The sequence below is a fragment of the Zalophus californianus genome, chromosome 5 (genome assembly GCF_009762305.2).
Source record: "Zalophus californianus isolate mZalCal1 chromosome 5, mZalCal1.pri.v2, whole genome shotgun sequence".
NCBI lineage: Eukaryota > Metazoa > Chordata > Mammalia > Carnivora > Otariidae > Zalophus > Zalophus californianus.
The window spans coordinates 145,476,904-145,498,326 of NC_045599.1; the positions used below are offsets into that span (position 1 = coordinate 145,476,904).

General features: G+C 42.6%; 1 protein-coding gene across 4 annotated transcripts in view; it reads left to right on the forward strand.

Moving 5' to 3' along the window:
• Window positions 1-21,423, forward strand: part of CTNND2 (catenin delta 2) — a 904,171-nt gene that overhangs the window by 732,240 nt on the left and 150,508 nt on the right. For all 4 annotated transcript variants that reach the window (XM_027605522.1, XM_027605518.2, XM_027605519.2 and 1 more), the window contains one exon: window positions 3,869-4,052. In XM_027605522.1, the coding sequence (XP_027461323.1) occupies window positions 3,869-4,052 (184 nt within the window). The remainder of the gene's footprint in view (window positions 1-3,868; window positions 4,053-21,423) is intronic.

Genomic DNA, 21,423 nt, shown 5'->3' on the forward strand with positions numbered 1-21,423 from the left:
ATCCAAGACAGGGCTTGGAGGGAGCCACAATGCCTTTTCTGTGACCCAGCCTCAGAAGCCACCCACCGTCACCTCCACCGTATTATGCGGACCAGAGCAAGTCTCTAAGTCCAGTGGATTGGGCTCCACCATTAGAGAAAGGGATGTCAAAAGAGAGAAGAACAAAAATGTTAAACCAACACAGAAGAACAGAAGAAAGAGGAAGGAGTGAAGAGAAATGTGAGCAGAACACCCATTTCTTCATTTCTTTACAGAGAATGCCCAGATTTGGCCGTTTTTCTCACTAATCTCTCCCCCGTCTGCCAGGACTAATGGATGTGTGTCTGTCTGTCTGTCTGTTTGTCTGTAGCAAGACAGCTATAGAGTTCTTGGCTGTTACCCACTTTTGACTTCTGCCAGGCGTGTCAGCCTTTATCTCCCAAGGGGCCCAGAAACTCGTGGTTCTGCACTCAAGCTTGTCTCTGTGTCCAGATAATCTAACCCAAACTCAAAAGTTTTGAGGGCTCCCTGCAACCGGTTGACGGAATTCCCCCCAAAAGAAATTCTGCCACATTACGTCCACTTGACCAAGTCGTCACCCAAGCAGAGGTGATAAAAGCAGCCTCTGATCAGAGGTCCACTGTAGCTCTCATGGGTCAGGAAGCACTTGGGGGTTGCAGATGTGAAGTAATATAGAAAGTTCGGAGATGGGGTCAAGCGCTGTGATAAGCTCTCTGGAATGTGAAACACAGATGGAGCCAGCCTGGAAAGATGCAATGAATGGGAACTAGGAGACTCCTGTCCATGCTCGGTTCTGAATGAGGTTATGCTAATTAATGAGTTAATGAGGAAAGTAATGGAGAGAAGAGCCCAATCAAGAGTTATCTTGGACCATCTCCTCTCCATCTGTTCGCTTCTATCAGATACTAGCTTAGACCTTTACATTTCCTTTGATTTTCCCCTCTTCTGACCTTTTTTTCTGATTTTTCGAAACCAGTAAGGGCGCCTGGGTGGCCCAGTCAGTTAAGGGTCTGACTCTTGATTTTGGCGCAGGTTGTGATCTCAGGATTGTGAGATTGATCCCCACCTCTGGCTCCGTGCTCAGTGGGGACTGTGCTGGACATTGTCTCGGTCCCTCTCTCTCTCTGTCCTCACCCCCCCCATACCATGCTCACTCACTCTCTCTCTAATTAAAAAAAAAAAAAAAGAAAACAGTAAAAATTGCTTTATTGTCATAGAATGCCTTTAGATTCTTTTAAATTCACTGCATGTAAAAATGCAAAAATTTCTCTTTTGCTGTTTAGCTTTTAGAGGAAATGTATTTTACAGCAAAACATGCCACCCATATTTTAGAACATTTCCATGCCCTAATTTTCTTTTTTTAAAAGGTTTATTTATTTATTTGAGGGAGAGAGATCATGAGCAGAGGGAGAAGCAGACTCCCCACTAAGGAAGGCGCCCGATGTGGGACTAGACCCCAGGACCCTGGGATCTTGACCTGAGCCGAAGGCAGACGCTTAACCGACTGAGCCACCCAGGTGCACCTTCATACTTCAATTTTCATGGATTGATATTTTCAAATCAGGATTTCATAATGAAAAAATTTAAACTTTCTGTCTGTATGTGTGCATAGTATACTTAGAAGAATAGACATAAACCCTCGAAGGTGATACTTTGTAAAGTTACCTTCAAATACTGGGATAGATATTAATTTCATTTTAATGTGCTTTTTAAGTTTGCAAATCTATTTTATTAGAAAAAAATTTTTTGCTAAGATTGGAAATGAATGTATTTTGATTATCTAAAATTTAATAAAATATTTCTTAATAGAATGAATACACAGCTTTATATATTATTTAAAACAAGATAAACGTACATGATAATATTGTTAGCATTTCAAATCCATCCAAATCAGAATATATTCTGGGGCACTGTCTGTGTACCACTGAACATTTTTTGTGTACCCAACTTACAGTACCAACAGCAATGCCAACCTGCACACAGAAGTTTAATAGAAAATGGTCTATATGCTAAAGCAGGGCGAGGAAAAATCTTTCTGTAAAGGGCCAGATAGTAAATTTTTTAGGCTTTATGGGCCATATAGTCAAACTATATTCAACTCTTCCCTTGTAGGCCATAGACAGTATGTAAATAAACAGGCAGAGCTATGTTCCAATAAAACTTTATTTACAAAAACAAGGCCACAGGATTTGCCCTCAAGCCAACCCCCTGTACTAAAAGATTGATTTATACCTAATGGGCACCAAAAACATTTTATTTCCTTTGCACTTACCTCAATAAAATTCCCAGCAAATGTTATTTTGAAAGACAGTTGAAAAGAGTTGGTCTTGGGGCGCCTGAGTGGCTCCGTCCCTGAAGCGTCTGCCTTCGGCTCAGGTCATGATCTCAGGGTTCTGGGCTGGAGCCCCGTATCGGACCCCTTGCTCGGCGGGGGGGTCTGCCTCGCCCTCTGCCTGCCGTTCCCCCTGCTCTCTCTCTCTGACAAATAAATCTTCAAAAAAAAAAAAAAAAGAAAAAGTTTGTCTCTACAGTCACGTTTTTATAGAACCAATATAAAACTGTCCCTACAGTTGTGAACAATCCAACATTATCAACTTTCAGATTAATATTATTCATGCCCTTGATAAGTTCAACATATACCATGAAGATAATAATAAATTTCAGGAATACCTGTGTTCCATTTGTTCTATTCATAACACAATAGATGAAACACAATCTCGTCATAAAATTTATTGAAAGCTTATTAAACAAGATGGAAGTTGTGTTTCTAAAGATAACCATGGTATTTTATTCCCAGTATCCGCAGTGATAATGTCTATTTAGATTAGTCTTGAGAGAAAATACAATTTTTCTTTCATAAAAAAGTAGAATATAATTGTTTCTTTTACCTTTATGTGTTCTGTTTTGAACAATAACAAAAAATACTTTAAAAGGGGGAGGCTATGTGCTATGGTGAGCGCCGTGAATTGTGTAAGACTGATGAATCACAGACCTGTACCCCTGAAACAAATAATACATTCTATGTTAATAAAGAAAAATTTTTTTAAGAAAAAAAACAAAAGCATTTTCAAATATTTTAACTTCTATGCAATGACTTTTTCTAAACTTAATCCCATTTTAAGGTTTTGTTTAAAAATATTTAAAAGCCTAAAAAATTCCACCTGACCTAAAACCTTTGCTTTTGCTCTGCCTACATTAATGATGGTTATAGTCTGTCCACTGCAGACATGCTCTCCACTTTCTGCTGCTCTCTGTCCTAGGTACATAAGGAAGACCAATCTCTGGGTCCTCCACGAGCATTGCTTTCTGAGAAAAACTGACAAAGCTGTCACAAGTGACAGTAAATTTAAATTCCTTGTTGATCCCGTTGTCATCAGACCTGGTTCTGGACTTTCATAAGGTCCCGCGTAATGGTGGCTGGTTCTAAATGGAGGCTAAGTCAATCCGACAGTCCATATGTGCATACTGAGGTCTAGGATAAAACCAAGATGTCCTACTGGTTCGTAGCTCAGATAACTTTCACAGCTCTTCCATCTTGGTTAGATTTTGGGTACTTGGTCCCATTGCATTAATAGTAAACGGAAGTCTGGTTGGTATCCTCCATTCAGGTCAGATCTCCACCTTGTTACTCATCATGATGGCACAAAGACAATCATAACACAAGTCCTCTGCCCACTTGTCAGATTTTCACAGCACCCCTTCAGTGGGTTCTCACGGGTGTTAAGGAATTAAAGATATGCTCTAGGACATATGCTCTCATCCTCTCTTCGTCCGACCTGCCATGCTGCTAACTTGATGAGGGAAAACGCTTTAGACAGGAGAAAAAAAGAGTGGCCATCCCAAAGCTCTGTGTATGTGTGTCTTGCAGGAGTCCTTTGGAACCTCTCATCTTGCGACGCACTCAAAATGCCAATCATCCAGGACACTCTTGCAGTGTTGACCAATGCCGTGATTATCCCCCATTCCGGCTGGGAAAATTCACCTCTTCAGGATGATCGGAAAATACAGCTGCATTCCTCACAGGTGCTGCGAAATGCAACTGGATGCCTAAGGTGAGTCCCATCCTGGTGGCCTCCTCTTGCTGTCATACGCTTCCTGTTTCTCTAACTTCAGCCGCCATTTCACTGAGGATCAGAGTGTCCCAGCGAGATGGTAAAGGAGGGTAAGAAGCTAGCAAAAACCATTTCTAATGAGGTACTAAGGAGGGGCAGGCGTCTTCCACTATTAGTTTTTTACTTACTTAACATGTTTTCTTGGGCCTTGGGCAAAAAAATAAACATTTTCATTCCCACCAAAAATAATTAGTTTTTTAAAAGACAATAGTTCGCAGTAATTTCCCATGTTATCATATATTATGCATATAGAACAACCAGGCAGGCCAATTGGTGGGGGAGGGCCTGTGGCATACACATAGGGATCTAGTTAACTGTCCTTGCTAGTTAGTTTCATTTTTTAATTTTAAAAAATTTCCTGTGTCATTGCCAGAACCTATAATTGCTTAGAGATAACTTTTTAATAAAGCCTGTTGTATGAAATGTTTTTTTAAATAATAAAAGTAGCAAGTACATTCTAATTCTCTCTCAATGCATTTTTGCAAAAATCATCCCCCAGAAACCTCTTGAGAAGCCTTAGAATCATCTTTACTTTTGTTTAATTTTTGTTCTTAGAAAAGAGTGTAATAATCAAGATACAGTTTTTCCCATCTCTGGAAACTGGGCTCCCAAAGATGCTGTATTTTGTACCAAAGTTGGAAATCTCTGCTGGATAAACTTAATGATGAGATGAGGGCAAAAGGGTGACTCAGAAGAACACCCAGTCAAATAATCTATATTTCAAACATAAAATGTACAGAATTGTTTTAGCTGGGCTGCCTCAAAGCTGTCATTTCTCCTACAGTTGATTGGTTTCTAGGTGCAAAAACCAGTCTCTCTTGAGGAGGAACAAAATCACCTTGGTGACATTAATAATAATTATCTCATGAATATTTATAACAATGCTCCCAACTTCTAGTCTTGAGAAGAGTGGCGTGTTTGGGTAAATGTGTGTGCATAGAGGGAGATAAAGTGAGTCTGCTTCCATAAATATCAACATGTATTCCCAGACAGGAATAGGAAATCCTCTAATGATTCTGCTCTTCCTCAAGGTCATGAAATAATGACCTTTGGACATGATTTCTCTGGCAAAGCTTTACCATAAGCCAAATTTACAGTTCTCCAAAACTCCCTGTTGAGACATTTATTTTATAACCTCTTACATTCTGTTATCCTTCAGAAACCTCCTGCCCTACCAGAAGAAATATAACTCCTTCCAAAGGCTAAAACTGTAGGCACTTCTCACTTTTTATACCTGATTTTCTTAGTTCAGTTATTTGCAACTATTATAGGTAGTTTTTTTTTTTTCCCTCCTGAGCATCTTTGACTTATAAAGAGTTGAAAGAAAGGAAGGAAGGGAGGGAGGGAGGGAGGGAGGAAAGAAAGAAAGAAAAGAAAGGAAGGAAGGAAGAGAAAGTAGGAAAAAAAGAGAAAGAAAGAAAGAAAAAGGGAGGGAGGGAAAGAGGGAGGAAAGAAGGAAAGGAAAGGAAACGGTGTGTCGTTCCTGATCATGGGAAAAGGGCCTCAGATTCAATTGTACTATGGTCAGTAAAGACCTGGATAACTCTGTCAGTTAAAATTCTCTTTGATACAGTAACATAATTACACATTCACGATGTTTGATTAATGGAGGTAGGCCACTGCCATTAAGAGCGTACATTCAGCACCATTTGATGAAAAGTCAGATGGAGAAGCTAGACTGCGTAGGTCCGTGAATCCCCCCAGTAGGTCATCAGGCTGAGTTTAGCTTCTGGGCCGTGACCTAGAACGAAGGTAGACTTGTTCACACACACGCACAGGCTTGGCTTCAGCTGCTGAATGTGGCAAGGAGCCACCACAGCATACGAAGCAAAAAACTCATTTAGAAAGAGTTTCACGTAGCCAAATTGGGTTTCCTTAGTTAAGATGCAACCAGGTTTAGGGGTTTATCTCTTAGTTCTGAGTTACCTCGTGATTGGCAAAGCAAAACCCGTCAATATATAGTGAATACTTAACTTCCCCCCTTAATTCATTGACACTCTGCCCTTCTACAGAAAGAAATAATAATCTCTCCCCTTATTTGAATGTGTTCGTGAATCATTCCACAGGGATGAGCAGTTTGAACTAAGAGAGGAAGAAAATAGCCTTGGGGAGGGGCTAAAATGCATTTATTGACTACTCAGTGGATACAAAGTTTCCAGAAATTTCTACCAATACTTGGCACTTAACTTACAGCCAGTGTTGGCAACACACCAGAACAGTCACAAATGTTTTTATCATGATGGAAGATTCTAGATTTTAATTTTTGAGGTTATATACGTTCTTGATTTTTCTGAGAAAGCCTAGCTTTTTATTTACGTTAAAGACATTATTTCTTGTGCTGTTCCTGCCTTTCAACAATGTTAGCCATGAGCATTTGCTGAGAGTCTGCCGTGTGCTCGGGAGGGACCTGGGAGGTGGAAATAAACAAGGCCCAGCAAAAGTCCTCCCAGAACTGCAGAAATGATTTGAATATACTCCTTAAAATGTAAATTAACAACCAGATTGTCTCAGCTTATAAACCAGATCTGGGCTTGTACCTTTGCAAGGAACATTTTCTTCTATCAAAATATTTAGAAAGAATTTGGTGCTTTGGTGCTTCTTAAAGAAAAAAAAAAAATCACAGCAATTGTCCTTGTCTTTTTCATGTACTAAATATATATTGTATATAAAGTGATACAGTGAATTCCTACCCAAAAGGATATAGTAAGCTTGTATAACGTTTGCATACTTTGATCTGGCCTATTAATTTACAGCTTTGATTTTGAAAGTTGCCTAAATTGTATAAAATGCTAAATTTGCATGTTATAATTCTTTTCCAATGCGTCATGACCACAACTATCATATCCCATGAAATCTGGCTAGAACGTTAAGTATAGGATTCAGGACCTTGTTTAGCTGGTAACCGAGAACCAGCTGCATTTGGCCTACAAAACGCATCTGCCGGCTCACAGGTGTGTAAGGAATTCAACAGACAACTCTGGAGAGAATGGTGACTGAGTTGGTATAAACCACCTTAAGTGTCACAGCAGGCAAACAGTTCAGTTCATTTCATGTGATTTCTGGATATTTCACTGTGAAGGGAAAGAAAATTAGTAACCTTCAAAAAATAACATAAGATATGCACACAATATTTCTTACTCTCTTCCTTCTTTAGATCTCATTAAAGAAGCATTTTTAAAACTAAGGCATTATTGTTGAGGCCCACCCGGTTGTATTAAAATTCTTTTCAAGTATTTACTTTTATGTATTTCAACTTCTAGGAATCCTCCATAGCCTTTAAGGATCCGGAGTTACATATAATCCAATCCTTGTCATAATTATACATTTTATGAATTTATTTTGAGAGTGTGATTTTCTCATTACCATTCATTATCAAATAACACTTGGAATTTAAAAAATTACAAGTAGCAACGTACATGAGTCACTATTTAAACATTTTTGATAGGTGAGATGTCAGTTAAATTTGATTCAGTTTGCTGTCCTCGGGTGATATTTTCTCTAATACGGAGTTTGAATGGAAACTCTCCTTTCTCATGAATTCTAGGGAAATCGAGGAGTCGAGCTGTGTGAATGTGTATACGTGCGCGCGTGCACGCATGTGTGTGTTCGTTCATTCCACGGTTTGACCCGGCAACATGATATTTATTAACTAATTTTATGCACTGTCAATAGAGACAAGATTTTCATATAAAATTAAATGAGTATTTCGATGTGCAAAATCCCTGTCTTCCAAGGACCAGAAATTTCTGCTCCAAATACATCGCTTGGTCTTGTATTTATTGTATGTTCAATAGCTCGTGGTTAGTAGGTTGGGAAGGCCAACACTTGAACTCACATCCTGACTCCTGGCCCAGACCACTGTTTCCACACGGAGAGGAAATACAGTGCCCTGGGAGATGACAGGAACAGATCTGTGCTCAGAGCGACACAACCAGCTGAGCACCCAACTGGCGATGGACCTACTCCCCTTCGTGTTGGCTCCTTTGTTTTGCTTCTCGACAGCTCCTGAGCGGCATCCTCTCTGCCAACATCCATCCGTTTTGCCTACAGTTGCCAACTGTCTTCCTCCTCCTCCTCCTTTCTTCCCATTCTTTTCTCCTAAGGCCTCAAGTATGGAGTGGGAGGCACCTGGAAAGTTAGTCATGGAGCCCCACGTCAGCCCCTTCTCTCCACCTCCATCTTAAATCTTAATTTAGGCAATTAGTCAGAGCAATGGATGCCTTTTTTTCTTTAAGGTAAGACTATGTTTTAAGACATACCCTAGATAATAAAGTTGATGTTATTTTTCCAGTACTCAGACTCCCCCATTCTCTTGCTGATCACTTAATTCTCTTTGACTGATGGCTCCACTCCTTTCCCCCAGTAGTATTTCCTGCCCCAGGTGGCTTGCAGCTCCAGTAGGAGCTTCTGGTAGATGAAAGTAAATTTCTCTGATCACTAATGGAGAGCATTATTCTAAATTTTTGTTCCTAGCAGGATTCAAACTTGTTTGTGTCATTTCAGGGTGGGGGGCCAAGGTTAGGAATTTCAGCAATTACTATTCTAAAAGAGATCACCTTTTCATCTTTCAGAAAGAAAAAAAGGTATTATAAATGCAAATTGTACCACTCGTAAATGTTCAAAAGCTTATCAGAGGGAAATTTAAGTTAGAAAAAGAGCCTCAGCCTTCCTAAGCTAAAATCTGGAACGCTAACGCTGTCCAACCTTTAGATAATTCCGTACAGTCTTAAATAAACTCTGTCCAGTTTCTCAAACCTTCTCTTTGACAGTAATGTTGTACCAGTATCGATGGTGGTACCAACCCCACCCCGCCAGCTTCAGTCACGGGACACACTCACGGGGAGTGTTCCAAAGAGAAGAGACTTCTTGCCTTGGCCTTCTCTAAAAAAGCACGGTGGGGCGCCTGGGTGGCTCAGTCGGTTAAGCGGCTGCCTTCGGCTCAGGTCATGATCCCAGGGTCCTGGGATCGAGCCCCATGTCCGGCTCCCTGCTCAGCAGAGAGCCTGCTTCTCCCTCTCCCTCTGCCTGCCACTCTGCCTACTTGTGCTCTCTATCTCTCTGTCAAATAAATAAATAAAATCTTTAAAAAAAAAAAAAATAAAATAAAAAAAATAAAAAAGCACGGTAAATCTTCATGGAAAGATGTCATATCATGTTGACATAGCAAAAATTTAAGCACATATGAAATATAAAATGAAAAGTTGATGCCCTTAGTCCTTTTCCATTTAAAATTCATTTTGGGGTAGGAAATGGAATTTTTCAAAAGCGAATCTCTATTTGTTCCTGAAGTATCTATCCCTGAGGAAAGACGATAGAAATGGGAAAAAAAAAAAAATCTCTTAAATTTTGTTGAAGGAGCGAGTTGATGAGAGTGGTGGTGGCTGGATGGTGGAGCTCCAGGGGGCAGAGGCGGGGCGGTCGGTGGACAGGACGGCTGCTGGTGATTAGCCCGGGGCAGGCTCCGTCTCCGAAAGCTTCCTCCCGCCGGTGTCCACCCTGGACACACACTTACCCTCCCCTTCTTCCTCATCCCTTCCTCTTTGGTGATGTTTGTCTTTTGCTCCGATGCTGCACAATTTAAGCTTTAATTTTAAATAAAAGCCATTTTGAAATGTGGCCTAAAATAAATGTGATAAAATGTCAGATAAGGCTTAGGCCGTAAGGATGCATGAAGTTGCTGGGTTAGTTCCTTTTCTTTCGCCTTATGATTAAGGAGTCCTCCAGGAAACCACTCTCCTTTGGCCTAAATCAGGCAAGTCAGACCTTGAAAGAGATTCAGTTCTGTACTCACCATTGTTTCACTGTACAGTGTATGATCAAATACTTTCCCTAACTTCCGGTGGAAATAATCACCTTCAACCGAAACGCGTATTGACCAATCACAGCCTGATTGCTGAACAGTGAAGGTCAGACTGGCTCAGTCTGTGGACGCGCTCATTTGGGCTGAGATCACTGTAGTGGGTTAAATAAGTGCCCTCCCCACCAAAAAAATTTACGTCCACCAGGAATCTCAGACTGTGACCTAGTTAGAAATAGGGTCTTCACAGATAAAATTATTTAAAATTTTTAAGATGAGGTCATACTGAATTAGGGTGGGCTCAAATACAATGGAGGGTGTCCTTATAAGAAGAAAACATACACGCTCAGAAGAAGGCCATGTGAAGACAGAAGCAGAGATTGGAGTGGGGCAGGGATAAGCCAAGGAACGTGCGGGCATTTCGAAAAGCCACTAGAAGTGAGGAAAACTTGAAGGAGAATTCTTCTCCAGAGCCTTCAGAGGGGGCATGGCCCTGCTGACACCTTGATTTTGCACTTCTAATCTCTCAAACTGTCAGAGAATAAGTTTCTGTTGCTTTAAGCCCCCCGTTTGTAGTACCTTATTCCGGCAGCCCTGGGAACCTCCTACAGTCACCCTAGGAAATAGTCCAGGGGGGGGCCTCCAAAGCTTAAAATAACTCAGAGAAGCTGCCCATCCCAAACAGTGTTCACGCACGGGAACAAACCACCCAGACAGGGAGCTGTTGTTTTTTCTCTAGGCCATCATTCCCTCAGGTGCAAGGCCAAACATCCCTTGCACGGGATTGGGTTCTACAAACCCAGGTGTGGCTGCCTCAGCCAAAGGAGGTTCACCTGAAGCCTCTCGACTGCATAGTCGTAAATAAGCATCTCCCCATACGTCGCTCTGGTTTCTGTGTTTTCTGCTTCTATTTATGAACCCACCTCCCATTTCCTCCAGTCTTTAAACTATCTTCTGAAAGTTCCGTGGATCTGTTTGATGCTCTAAACAGCCAGAAGTCATTCTGGGTTCTCAAGCAGGGCACATGACATGAAAGGAGGATCATCTAAGGAAGTCGGCTCCTGCAGCTGTGTGCAGAATGAATGCTTTCTGGATTTCGCATGAAACATGACTGTGTTTCCCATTTAAAATATCACAAATCAATATCCTAAAGATCCCTATCATGGCCATTGTCATAATTGCAGACTGAACTATAGGCGAAGCCTTGCTGAGTATCCTTTTTTTGCCATTGAATCGGCCAGCTCAGTAAGACAACTCCAATCTATTACTGTATGGCTGAGTTCCATTTAGTCATGCATGCTTAGGACTCTATCTCCAGCCAAAGTTATTTGCATAAGGCTGGCTTTGCTAACTTCCACAGCTCATTTCCTAGAGCCGCTGAGTCATTTATTTATTTTTATTATTCTATTCCCACTTCAACATCTTGTCCTGAAGGACAACAATATACAACCCTAATTTTTCCATCTATCTTGTGTACACGAGAATGTTATTAAGCCCATCAAAGGAGCTGCACTGCGCCTTTGCTTATGAGTATAATTAAACTCAGACCCTCAATTAGTCATTTTAACCCATATAATGGATGAGCACTTGGTCCCGTGGAGAGCCACTAATTCTGGAGTGACCTTGAGAAAACCCGTTCACAAAGTAATACTAGTGATAATCACACTCCGGCTGGAAAGCTCCAAGGACATTTATTTTATCTGGTTTACCTCTTGCATTAGCCACAGGTGAGAGGAGGACTTATTATCACTTTTATGTTAAGTTCAGTTGGTTGCCGATATTATCCGACCATTAAAATAATCTGTTTTGCTGCTGTGAAACTTATTCCATAACTGAAAGCCTCTACCTCCCCACTCTCCTTCACCCAACTCGCCCATCCCCCACACCCTGCCCTCTAGCAACCATCAGTTTGTTCTCTGTATTTATGGGCTAGTGGTTTCTGCTTGGGACCCCATCAGAGGGGACAGTTGGTCTGCCCATCTCAGCACCTCCCTAGGTAACAAGGACTTCAGTCCCCCATGGACCACCCCAAGCTTCTAGCTCACTCCGTGCCACCCAGTCAGCGTGGTTTATACTCCAGTAGTTTATAATAATAGGTCTACTTTCTATTAATAGATTACAAGAACTTTATTCTGTATTAGTTTGCTAGGGCTGTCATTAACAAAGTACCTCAGACTGGGTAGCTTAAACAGCAGAAATGTATCTCCTCACAATTCCGGAAGTTAGAAGTCTAAGATAAAGGTGTCAGCAGGACTAGTTCTCAGAGGCCTCTCTCGGTTTGCAGATGGTCACCTTCTCGCCATGTCCTCACATGATCTTCCCTCTGTGCCTCTGTGTTCTGATCTCCTCTTCTTATAAATCTCCACGTTGGGATCTCCAAACGAGGCACCCCCAAGTGGGGCCCTGCCTTTGAATACCACAGGCTCTAGGGCCTGGCCTTTGGCCTTGCCTGGTCAGAAACTGGACCTTAAAGCTGCAGTAGCATCGGGAGGAAATTAGCTTTGGTTTAGCATCTGTGAAAAGCCCATTATAATGCTATGCCTCTTTAATATGCATGCTGTTTGATACAATTGTCCCTATAATCTAGTGAGGTAGGATTCCCTATCCCGTTTTACAGATCAAGAAGCTCATGCTCATAAGGATAAGCGTAGCTTGACCCAAGTCATACAGCTAGTAAGCAAAGGAAAGGAGACAGAAGTCCTGGGTTATATGATGCCTCAGCTGGGTTCCTCCCACCTCACCATGTTCCATTCGGCAGAGACAAGGGAACAGCCCAAGAACACCTATGTTTCTTTACACTGAGACTAGGATGCTGGCTCAGTCCAGATCCTAAGAGAAGCAGACACGAAGACAGAATTAGCAGTCCGTGCAAGGTATTTAATTAGGAGCAACCCTGGAGAAGACAATGGGAGGTAAACCAGAGAGCCTGGAAGAGCCTTCAAACCATGATGCAGCAGGTCTGCCCCCAAATGAAGGGGAGCAGAAAAGAAGGAAGGAATGTTGGTTGTTTGGGTGAAATTGTCTTAGGCTCTCGGGGAGTTTGACAAGACCACTGGAGAGTTCTTAAGCCCAAGTCGTTCTTCCAAGGAGTCCTGCATCTCCCAGAACCAGGCTTGCCCTGTACTGCCGCTGAGCTGGGTCACTGGCTGGGAGCACCATGGTGAGTAAAGCTGGAGCATGAAGGCAAACACAGTGATGAATCTTAGGGCACGGAAGCTGGACCATCATCAGTCAGTGATGCTCCTGCGGTGAGAGATTTGAGTGGGTGCATTTTTATGGACGTTACATAAGCCTAATCCTTTACCAGTGCGGTCTTTCTCTAGAGGCTAGCCACTAAGAAGTCACTGTACAATCAGAAAGCTGCTTGGTGATACAGAATCCAAACAAGGGGAGTTAGTTACATTGACTGAAAGTTTCATTCTCTCAACATCTATTCTTCTGAGTGCTTACTATGTGCTTGGCTCTATGGTAGGCATGGGGGCTGTAATGAAGAGCAGATAGACACAGTCTGTGGAGTTTGCTGTTGAAAGCAATGCATAATGTCATTAAGACAACCTGATTGCATCTAAGTCTAATTAGGCTGCCCCAGAACTGGAAAGATTGGAGTGTGTCTCTCCTAAATAATGCCACAGAAGGCCATATTCTTTTTCTTTTTTTCCAGTATTTGCATGGCTAACCTAACTCTCTCTTACCAATACATTCTTTCTTTACATATAAAAAGCTGTTGACTGTTAATTGATTTACTGTTACATCTTGTAGTCTTAAAGCTTTCTCTCTCTTCAGGATTTTGCATTCTCGTTTCTTTTCTATCAGGAAAAGTCTGAAAAAACTTCATTTTTTAATTCTTTCAGAAGACAAATTTATCTGCCAGAAGACTAACTATAATTTTGCAAAGTTCTTTCTGGCCTTTATGTTCCATGAAACAGTAATAGGGATCATTTCTCCCCAAACATTGTTTTGTTTCCCTAAGCCAGAAGAAGTGAGACTATAATGATTTCACCTTAAATATAAATTTTTAATGTAAGATACCCTATCATGCTATTTCTTCCTAAAGTTTCCACAACTTATTTCTGCAGAATTTGATCTACTTAATTACGAAAATTTGCAGGATCTAACTAAAACTTGTTTTGAATTATTTATCCTACAATTTGATTGCAAATGTGGGCTTCTTTTAAAAGGACAAGCAAATGTTAAATTTTACTTTTTCAGTATGAGTAGTCATTCTTCCTATTAGAATATGAATATTCACTTTCCATCAGTATGAACAAATTACTTCCTTTAAAAAAAGATTAAATAAAAAAGCTTAGTTAATCCCCAATCGGTAGACAATGGTGTTTAATATTTATCCCTATAAAACATTGAGTTGAAGGGTGTTAACTCCCTGATAAATAAAAAGCAAATTGCAAGAGCTGGATCATTCTTCAAATCCTTCATAACTTCCTGATATTAAAAATATAATTTTTCCTCCTGCTGCCCTCCCAAATTATATTACATTGCATCAGAAGTAGCTTCCCTGGAGGAGAAGCAAAGACACAAGTCGATTATCCATAAATTGAAGAAGAAAGAGCTCACCAAACAGTTTCACTTACAGACTAATCCTCTCCAGTATTTCAACACATCTATTTTCATACCATTTCTCCTTTCCCTTTGCAAAGTGGCACTTATTTTAAAATAAATAAAGCCAGCGTTTGCCAGAGTTGTGACAAAATACCGAGAGAGGTGAGGACAACTCATAGGAGAAGAAGCAGAGCTCATGCATGGAGGTTAGCCCACACCCAGTGGCGGTAATGAAGATCTCCTGCTTGCAGTTCCAGTTCCTCTTGGAGGAAAGAGAAACATAACCAGCGAGAGCCATGCATAGCGTTCTCCAAGGTACCAGTGCAGAGATCAGGCCTCCCACCCCCCATCCTGGGAATTCCAGATGCACAACTCTGCTCTCCACAGCCAACTTCAAAACGCTTTCGGTCCCCTCATTCTCTTTTTCTTGAGTCTAGGTGATCCTTAATTGACCAAGAATATTTGAAGTAAGTTTCACGTGTCCTTTAGTTGACCAAGGGACCCTAAAGGAAAAGAGTAGGAAGTGTTTGATCACCATCTTATTCTCCCTGGCCCCCTTTCCTGGGTTAATGACTTCCTCCTGTCACGGGGCCAGCATTTGGAGCGGTCCGTGACCGTTTGCCTCAGGACCTTTGACAGGCAGCTGTGGGTCAAGGCTGAGCAGGGTGGCCCATTCCCTGGGTTCCTCTCCATCGCCCTTCCCTTCGGAGCTATGACAGGGAGGGCTGACAAGCGGGGTCTCTGACTCAGAGAGCTGTGGCAATGTGGGGGGATTACAGGAAGCACAGGTGCAGGTGGGGTGAATAGAAGCAGCCCTTGGTCCCCTGCACTACATCGTGGAGCTCTTGGTTGCCCCTCTGTGGCAGGATCTTCACCATCTCCTAGCAAGTTGCTTGTTCTAGAAAGAGAGAAACTGTGGGGAAGCTACTAAATATAAAAACCATCATTTCTTCATTCTTATTGGAAAGGCCTTGTTCTGAGCTGGCAGAAGATTCTGGAAGTACTAACTCACATGTTTTCCTGAGTCTGAGAAGAGCCAAAGGGAAGGCAGCCCTACCTAGATTTCCTGCTTGGTCTACATTTTCTTGCCTCCGCAAGATTTAAGCAAGAGAAGCAGTCGTTAGTAACTGCCTCCATGCCCTAGTGGACTGACAGCTTTCAACACTTGATTTTTTAGGATACATAAATTCTTTTTTCAGTTTTTCAGTCTGCTAAGGAAAAGGACAGACATGTCAAGACTTCAGATTAACCCTGTGTCCTTCACCATCGTCCCGTGGAGATACAAATACATCATTGTTCCCCATTAACAAGCACTCAACCGGCAAGGAGGATGCTGTGCCGAGAATGCACTGACTGGAGCTAATGAATCCCAGCTCCCAACAACTAATTACCTTTCTCTTAAGGTAACTTATTACCAGAAAGTAGCTGTGTTAGCACCAAGGTTTGATGTGAGACGCAGTCCTTAGGAAGAGGCCGGCTGATTAATCACCCCCCATCGTTCCCCATAATAGTCCTGTCTGGACTTCTGCGTCTAGACCATTGTTCTTCGCAGGGTTACATTTGCCCTGACCTGATTTGGGGCCAACAATGTAATTGGTAATTGCAGGCTAATTTATATAAACAAACGAGGGTCCTGCTCAATGAAAGCGTTGTCGTTGTGATTGGTACTTACTGCTCTAAGAGCTCTCTATTTGGTACAAGTTTGGGTCAAGTGGTTGGAGCCAATGGAGCTTACTGCAAAAGAAAAAAAAAAAAAAGATTATTTCCAGTACGAAAAAAACCATCATGACCTTTTAAGGCCTGCCAGGAAGCATGGTTGATGGTCTCTTGCAGGGAATGAGTGCTCACATGTTTTAGAGAAAACTGGTTTTGTCCTTTGCTTAGAATCTTGACGGGACCTGAAGGGTCCTTCTTAGCATCTAAGAAAGCAGCACCAATAAGTCTCTTCCTAGAGCAGAAAGGAACCTTACTTCTTTCTCCTCTGCAGGCAGCACTGTCATCCTGAGTAGCAAACATGATTAAATGTCGTTTGTCCTTGACCCCTGTCACTCTGAAGCGGCCCAAATGGATTAAGAGGCTAGTGCCTCCCAAATCAGATGGAGCCGAATGTCTTCAGCCCAGACTGGCAGTAATAGCTCACAAAGGAGCTGGTGCTGGGGTTTATTACCATTCTTCAGGGCTCGCTCTTATTTGAGGGGAGATAATTGAAACAGTTATCCTATTGTTTCCTTTCAAGCACCCAGCCAGGAATCCCTGCAGGCTGAGACAAACACCTTCAGAAGAGGTGGGTGGCGGGGGGACGGGACACAGTACCTCAAGAAGGCAAAGCTGTGGGTCTGAGGTGAAGACAAAAGCCCTGTTGGAGAAAGGGAATCCCTTACCTCTCAGCTCTCAGGGCCTATAAGCTTCCTCTTTTCTTTAGAAACTCTTTGCTGTCTGAAGGCTTTAATTCAAGTGAAGCCAAAGGCCAAGACGCACAGTGAACCATGAAGATTCGATTACCCTGACCCACGGGTCACTCTGCCTGACAGCAGAGACATGTCCCTCTATCCAAGGAGCCCCTTCTGTCTGACGCTCAAGGGAGCCCCCACCTCCCCAGCATTTCGCCCCATTCTTTTGTTTTTCTTTCATTTAAAAAATTTCAGGCACAATGCACATAACATAAAATCCACCCTTTAAAAGCGAACAATTCAGTGGAGTTTAGTACATTCACGACATAGTGCCACCACTTCTATCTAGTTCCAGAATTTTTTCATTTCCCCAAGAGGAAATTCTGTATTTCTTAAGCAGTGACTCCCCGTGCTCCCTCCTTCGGGCCCTGAATTTCAGTCCGGTTAGTTAACATACAGTGTGGCACTGGTTTCAGGAGCAGAGTCCAGTGATTCGTCACCCCCATCCAACACCCAGTGCTCATCACACCGGGGGCCCTCCTGAATGCCCATCGCCCAGTTACCCTATCCTCCTGCCCACCTCCCCCCAGCAACCCTCAGTCCGTTCTCTATAGTTCAAGATCGCTTATGGTTTGTCTCCCTCTCTATTTTTATCTTATTTTATTTTTCCTTCCCTAGCCATATGTTCATCTGTTTTGTTTCTTACATTCCACATATGAGTGGGGCACCCGGGTGGCTCAGTCGGTTAGGCGTCTGCCTTCGGCTCAGGCCATGATCCCAGGGTCCTGGGATCAAGCCCCACGTGGAGCTCCCTGCTCAGCGGGGAGCCTGCTTCTCCCTCTCCCAATGCCCCTTCCCCCACTCGTGCTCTCTCTCAAATAAATGTATTAAATTAAATTTTTTAAAAAAACATCCAACTCTTGGTTTCAGCTCAGGTCATGATCTCAGGGTCATAAAATCGAGCCCCACATCGGGCTCCATGCTCAGCATGGAATCTGCTTGAAATTCTCTGCCTCTCCCTCTGCCCCTCCCCTCGATTCTCTCTCTCTCAAACAAATAAAATCTTCAAAATATAGTTATAAAAACTATTCCACATATGAGTGAAATCATACGATATTTGTCTTTGACTTATTTCGTGTAGCAGAGTATTCCCTAGATCCATCCATGTCATTGCAAATGGTAAGGTTTCATTCTTTTTTATGACTAATATTCCATTTTATATTATACACACACACACACACACACACACACACACACCACATCTTCTTTATCCATTCATCAGCTGATGGACATTTGGGCTCTTTCCATAATTTGGCTATCATAGATTACTCTGCTATAAACATCAGGGTGCATGTGCCCCTTTGAATCAACATTTTACTATCCTTTGGGTAAATACCTAGTAGTGCAATTGCTGGATCATAGGGCAGTTCTATTTTTAACTTTCTGAGGAACCTCCATACTGTTTTCCAGAGGGGCTGCACCAGTTTGCATTCCCACCAACAGTGTAAGAGGGGTCCCCTTTCTCTTGCATCCTCTCCAACATTTGTTGTTTCCTGTCTTGTTAATTTTTGCCATTCTGACAGGTATGAGGTGATATTTCATTGTGATTTTGATTCGTTTTTCCCTGATGATGAGTCATGTTGAGCATCTTTTCATGTGTCTGTTAGCTGATGTCTTCTTTGGAAAAGTGTCTATTCATATCTTCTGCCTATTTCTTAACTGGATTATTTGTTTTTTTTTCAGTGTTGGGTTTGATGGGTTCTTTATAGATTTTGGATACTAACCCTTTATCTGATATGTCATTTGCAAATATCTTCTCCCATTTCATAGGCTGTCTTTTAGTTTTGTAGATTGTTTCTTTTGCTGTGCAAAAGCTTTATATCTTGATAAGGACCCAGTAGTTTATTTTTGCTTTTGTTTCCCTCGTGGCCTAGATTATTTTCTTTTTCCCAGATTATTTGTCTTTTCTTTTGTCTTTTTATTTCAGAAATAAGTTTTTTCTTCAGCTGCTAGCTTATTAAGGCCATTTGTCTTTATATCACTCTGCATAAGTCCTGAGATAAAGGTACTGCATGAATGTTATGGTTTTGCTTTAAAATTCTGAGGATTGATGTCCACTCATTGCAGCTTGTGGTCAAAGTTGGCCAGATCCTCGGAGTCTCCAGCCCTGTGTTGGGCCCCTCTGCCCTTACCATGTTTGCAATACTGGCCTTCTTTCCCTTGCTCTATCCAGTGGGATCTTTGCTACCTCAGGACCTTCACATGTGACTTCTGGCACCTGGAGGACTCTGTCCTCTCCCCTTTACCTTTAGATCTCAGCTTAAAACTGTCCTATCCAGAGAGACTTTCCGCAACACCCTCTCCTCCCATATAAATTAGGCCTTCCCCAATGCCTTTACAATGCATTTTGAGCTTTTCATCCAATCTTCTGATAATCTGGAGTGATGTCCTTGCCTGTGTGCTTTGGTCTTTAAGGTCAGAGAGCTATATTCTCATGAGATTAGCTCTTTTAGCAGCTTGGCTTGCTCAGTGCTAGAACAACAGTTGGCACCTGGTGGCCCCCTGAGAACTAGCTCTCGAATGAGTGAGTGAATGAGAATTAGGGAGCAGCCCTTCCCTGGGTGCTCTTCCGAGTGCCCCATAACTGTCCTGTGCTAATTTCCACCAAAGCTAATTTCCACTTTTCATCCTCCCGGTTACGAATGAGATCTTCCCAGTCGCGCAGATAACGTTACTGCGCATGATCTCCAGTGTCCACGTGAGACCAGTCTCCTGGTTACAGCCCCATACCTGCTTGTTTTCTGGTGCGTGTGTTTGTGATATTCCTGCTAAATTCAACCACCGCCCCCATGTGTGTTACCATCGACAGCAGAATCTCTTTTTTCTGGGACAGTTGTCAGTGACCCCTGTACAAGTTTCTGCCCTTGTACTTTGCTTGTATTGCCCTTGGTTCTCATGATACCGAAGTCGTCATCCACCTCATTTGAAGGAAGCTGTTGGACTCTTGATTTATCAGCACAGTTAAATAATAAATGTAGACAAAAACTCTTTAATACCACCAATCAGCACTTGATTCTCATGGCAGCTTTATAAATGAGAGGTTATTATGGATTTTTCCCCCAAATTTTAAGTAAGAAGAACCTGAAACTGGGAGAGGTTGAGCGATTTGTCCCCAAGCCCATGGTGGGAAGTCGTGAACCCAGATGCAGGCCTGGGCTCTCAGAATCCAGATGGAATGCTGCCCGATGGCGTCATGTGCCTCGGAGTCAGCCTGTTAGCACTAAACGCTGCAGCCAGTCTGCCCCGTTGTCAATAATGAGAACAGCTGAAACCATTGCATCATTTCCTCCTTGGTCCAGTGCTAAATCAACACCTTGGTAAAATGGATGGTGTCTCTTATTCCACACAAAAATACAGTGAATTTCTGTTATGTGCCCAGGACTCTGCTAGGTACCTGAGAAGCAAACATGAATAAGACATGATACTTAAGCCTAAAAGGATAGAAGGACATCTCAAAGAAAACTGATGGATGGAAGCCAAACAGGCTATTTACCTCTGAGAAGGCTGAGTGGAGATCCTACCTTCTTATCTGTAGCCGAGAGGCAGGCTAGGGATCTACTGATGGCACTGTGTAGATTGCCAGTGTAGACCGGCGGACTGACCCCATGGAAAAGTCGAGATCTGAAGAGCTGACAAACACAGCCAACATCACTGCCTCCCAGTCCCCGGGTGGTCTGTTGGTGGATTAACTCCACCAAGTGAGAAACCTCAACCAAGGGATGGCAGAGCTTTGTCACCTGCCAGTCAGACAATTCACTCTCTCTGCTGGGGGCTGTTATGGGTTCAATTTTGTAAACCCCCCCAAAATTCATATATCGAGGTCCTAACTCCCAGTACTTCAGCATGTGACCTTATTTGGAAATAGGTCGTTGTTCATCAGATGGACATTAGATGAGGTCATTAGGGTGGGCTCTCATCCAAGATGACTGGTGTCCCTATTCAAAGGGGAAATTTAGGGGCACTTGGGTGGCTCAGTCGGTTACACATCTGCCTTTGGCTCGGGTCATGGTCCCAGGGTCCTGGGATCGAGTCCAGCATCAGGCTCCCTGCTCCGCGGGAAGCCTGCTTCTCCCTCTCCTCCTCCCTGTTCGTGCTCTCTCTCTCCCTGTCAAATGAATAAAAATCTTAAAAAAAAAAAATGAAAGGGGAAATTTGGACACAGAGACACACACAGCAGGATGCCATGTGTAGGTGAGGGCAGAGATGAGAGCAGTGCTTCTCCAAGTGGAAGAACATCAAAGATGGTTGGCAAACCCCAAGAAACTGAAGGGAGCGGGGAACAGATTCTCATAGCCTCAGAAGAAACCAACCCTGCCGACACCTTGATCTTGGATTTTTGCTTCTTCTGAACTATGAGAGAATACATTTCTATTGCTCAAGCCACTCAGTTTGTGGTACTTTGTTAACAAGCAGCCTGAGCAGACTTATACACGGGAAACAGCATGTGGAAAGGGGAGAGGAAATGCTGGGGAGTTTCATGGAAAAATGAAGCCAGGAAAAGAGGCTC